The sequence below is a fragment of the Procambarus clarkii genome, chromosome 64 (assembly GCF_040958095.1).
Source record: "Procambarus clarkii isolate CNS0578487 chromosome 64, FALCON_Pclarkii_2.0, whole genome shotgun sequence".
Classification (NCBI taxonomy): Eukaryota; Metazoa; Arthropoda; class Malacostraca; order Decapoda; family Cambaridae; genus Procambarus; species Procambarus clarkii.
The window spans coordinates 17510540-17514612 of record NC_091213.1 but is presented as its reverse complement, the minus strand read 5'-3'; the positions used below and the strand labels follow the sequence as shown (position 1 = coordinate 17514612).

The 4073-nt window shown below is 36.8% G+C and overlaps 1 protein-coding gene across 1 annotated transcript; it reads left to right on the top strand.

Annotated features, from left to right (window-relative positions):
• The first annotated feature begins 1576 nt into the window (after positions 1 to 1576).
• LOC123769100 (uncharacterized) lies at positions 1577 to 3672 on the top strand. Its single transcript, XM_045760051.2, has 2 exons — positions 1577 to 2162; positions 2483 to 3672. Exons 1-2 carry the CDS (start codon positions 1932 to 1934, stop codon positions 3047 to 3049), a joined length of 798 nt encoding a protein of 265 aa, XP_045616007.1. The 5' UTR covers positions 1577 to 1931; the 3' UTR covers positions 3050 to 3672.
• Positions 3673 to 4073: the final 401 nt, after the last annotated feature.

Genomic DNA, 4073 nt, shown 5'->3' with positions numbered 1-4073 from the left:
AATGGCGCCATCTGTTGCACGTAGAAGCAACACAGGATATACAAAATATGTTGCAATTTCATATCAATGTTTCTGATTGCATTAATAAATTGAATTTTCATAGATTCTGATTTATTTTCATTTTGATTTAATTATTTTGTGTGACGTTGCATTGGAATTAAGCCGTGTTGTTTATTATACCGTTAATTTCGTGGGTAAAGCTTATTTGTTTCTTTTTTCCTTGTTTTCATTTCGTTTTTTTAACTTATTCTAATTTTTCAGTGCATTTGGTGTTTCTGAACACACTTTGGTGTGTCTGAGTCAATTGAGCTGTGTCGATTGATTTGCGTTTGAATTGAAATATTTCGTTAGTATTTTTTGTTTATGTTTTGAAAACAAGAAAATAGACAACACGTTTATTTCACAGCTGCAAATGTACAACAAACAGCTATGAATCCACCGGCTACAACGTTAACTGTTTTCTTCACGTGATGTCAAAATGATGCGTTTGCGAAAACACTGCTGTATTCAGAATTCACGTATTACACATTGAATGCCAGTAGAAAATCATTTGAACGACGAAAACGAGGATACCGAGTCGACGGACAACCTGGCACATATAAATAAATTACGATTGGCAGACTGTACACCGTGCATCCCAATCACGATGAATGCTTCTTTCTTCGCATGCTGTTGGTAAATGTGCCCGGTCCAACGTCTTTCCAGCCACTGAGATTTGTTAACGGCATAACACATGCCGTAGTGCATGTAAAGTTCGGAATTTATTGGAGAACGACTGACACTGGGATATATGCATTAATGACGCGTCCAACACGTCACATCCAAATCAAATTTATGCATTGTTCGCAATCATATGGACTGCCTGCTCTCATCTCCAACAGATTTATGGGACAAATATAAATCGCGCATGGCTGAAAATATTACCCATCGAATATGATGGAAAATTAAAATATGAACATGGATTTTACAGCAGAAATCTACAACGAAGCGTTGATAATGATTGAAGATTTTTGCTTAGAATTCGCGGACAATGTTCTAAATCAATTGGAAATCCCATCAAACAATCGATCTGCTGCTGCTTCGTTCGATGTAGAATTGTGTCGTGAACTAAATTACAACACGAATGATCTGTTGTCATATGTGCAATCAAATATTCCTAAGCTAACGATTGAACGAAAAGGCATTTACAATCATATAATTCAAACTGTCAATAACGGGTTTGGCCGCAGATTTATACGCCAGGGGCAACCATATGACACAATTTACGACGCCCATAACGCGGTCGGCCATGGGGGAGAAAAAAGAACTTATTTTCAAGTAAGCAAGACGGTTGCTAACGTAACCTAAGAAGAAGTAAAACTATTCATTTCTTTGTCAAATTTGTAACTTAAAACGTGTTCCCAGGTGTAAGAAAGGGGTAGTTAAACCCATCGTGTCTGAGAGTTTCGGAGAGAGGGGGCAGATGAATTTGATAGACATGCATAAGGATGGGTGATGTTTCTTCAACTACATTTTTCATTACCAAGATTATTTAACCAAGTTCTCAGTTCTCTGACCTCTTCGCACTAAACAGGCGATAGAAGTCGCTCGTCACTTGCTGGATATCTTTACGCTCATTGGAGCCCCTCGATATCTGCAAAGCGACAACGGCCGTGAATTCGTGGCGGCAGTGATTCATCAGTTACGGACGGAATTATGGCCCAAGTTAATCCTAATAAACCGTAAGCCCCGGCATCCCCAGAGTCGGGGAAACATAGAACGGGCCAACGGTGGCATTACAAAAATGCTTGGGAGTTGGATGTGTGAGAATCGAACTCGCGATTGATCGGCCGGTCTTCCCTTCATACAATTTAATAAGAATATAGCATATTCACGGGGTGTTGGACTGTCACCGTACAAGGAGGTCTTTGGGATCGAACCCCCCCATCGGTATGCAAACCGAACTCTCATCATCGATGTACAAACTGCTGCAAGGAAAGGATATCACTGAAGAAGACTTATTAACGATGAATCTAATTGAACGAGAGGAGGAAGTTGATGATCCTATTGGAGACCAGGAACGAAGTCGAGAACAAGATGTTGAAGAACACCACTGTCGTCAACCACCGACTGCTGAGGCTGGGAACCAGAACGAAACTATTATCAACTCCAGGGATTCAGAGGTATCTATTTATTAATTATTGGTTGATAGATAGATGATGATTTATACTGAGATTATATTCGTCATATCCTTTCCCTTGAGTTGTACAATATTAAAATAATCAATCTGTAAAGAAAGAGAAACATTAAAATTTCTACTTCATTAATTAACTTCCGAAAAGAGTGAGTGAGTTAACAAATAATGGGATGGCATATGATAATTACAATTATAAATTTTTGGAAGGTTAATTTGATAAATAAATGCCTATTTATATTTATTAAGAGAAGTAAAGCCAAGAAGCGACAGTATATACTATTTATATATATTTTCTTTTAATTACAGTCATCATCACCAATATTACCTCAACAACAACATCAATCCATCATATCTCCACATTCGAATACAACTACAAGTTCTGCGCCTGAGATGATGATAATCTCCCCACCTCCACCATCATTGCCACCAATATTATTACCCCGGGAGATAATGGATGACGAGCTGAACAAAATAACAGGAGAACCGTTAGATGAAGTCAACAATGAGGAAATGGGAGCAGCTCCTACTACACCTTCGTCTTCTCATCATGAGATGATAATAATAAGATCTCTGCCACCAAGTTCACCACCATTCCCACCACCACCACCATTGCCACCAATATTATTACCCCTGAAGATAATGGATGACGAACTGAACAAAGTAACGGAAGCCCCATTGGGTCGAGTTAATAATGAAGAAATGGCAGCATCTCCAACTACACCTTCGTCTTCTGATCATGGAATGATATTATCATCTCCACTACCACAAGAGCCTTATCTTCGACCATCATCTTCGCCTCTTCTTGTAGTGTTATCACCTAAGATAATAATTAGACAACTGAAATATTCAGGGGGACACACCATCTCGTACTGATTCGGAGTCCGACGAAAATAACAACAATATCGACGCAGACATCGACAACCAACCTCCCCATCACTTGCATGTCAAAAATGTAAGAGAAATAAATAGTAGAGTGAAGGAGCGCCAGAAGAGTAACGCTTTTAAAATGTTGTCACAGTCTTCATCAGAAGTTACACCTATAAGTTTATACGACGCAGTTAATGTCATAATCCCTAAAGCAGACAGAGAATCGAAGATGGGGATACGTACCATCAGTGGAATAGTTATCGAAATTGATCACCGGAGAGATTTATATCGTGTGGCCACCAAATTTGGAACCATCGATCAGTATCTTTCTAGGACTGACTTCGATAAATGTGTAGACAGAATTTCAAATTAATATTGAAAATCAAATTAATAAGAGCCAGACAGTAGGTCTTCGAGAAGTCGTTCGAAGACAGTCTGATTATTTTCTCAGTGATAATCGCTATAGGTAGATTCTAGTGAGTCATTGTAAACTCTTGCCGTGTATGAATCACAGATGTATTTGCCGGAGATACGGTCAAAGGTGTATCCCCAAATGCCGACATAATGTACAAATCTGCAAAAATTGTTGATAATAATAATAATAATAATAATAATAAATAATCAAATACTTATACATTTCAATAACCTTTATCATACCATGTTTGGATAAGTGCGAAAAATCATTTAAACCACAACTGCTGTTACGACATGTTCCATAAACGTAAATACCAAATCCAATTAATAGTTTTTTATCTTTTGTATCTCACATTCAAGGGTAACTTTTTAAAATTATATAATTGATTTTATAAAATTCAAAATTGTTTACAAATAAATTTGAGGGTTTTATTTCGCAAAAAAATATATTTTTGCTAAGTAAAAACCAAAAGTAAATACTTCTTTTTTTAGATGACAAACTTTACATTTTATTTAGAATAAATTATTTAATTTATTATATAAAATATCTTTACAAAAATAAATTTGGGCATTTTATATCCCCCCAAAATAATTTTTGGGTTTTATTACCCACAAA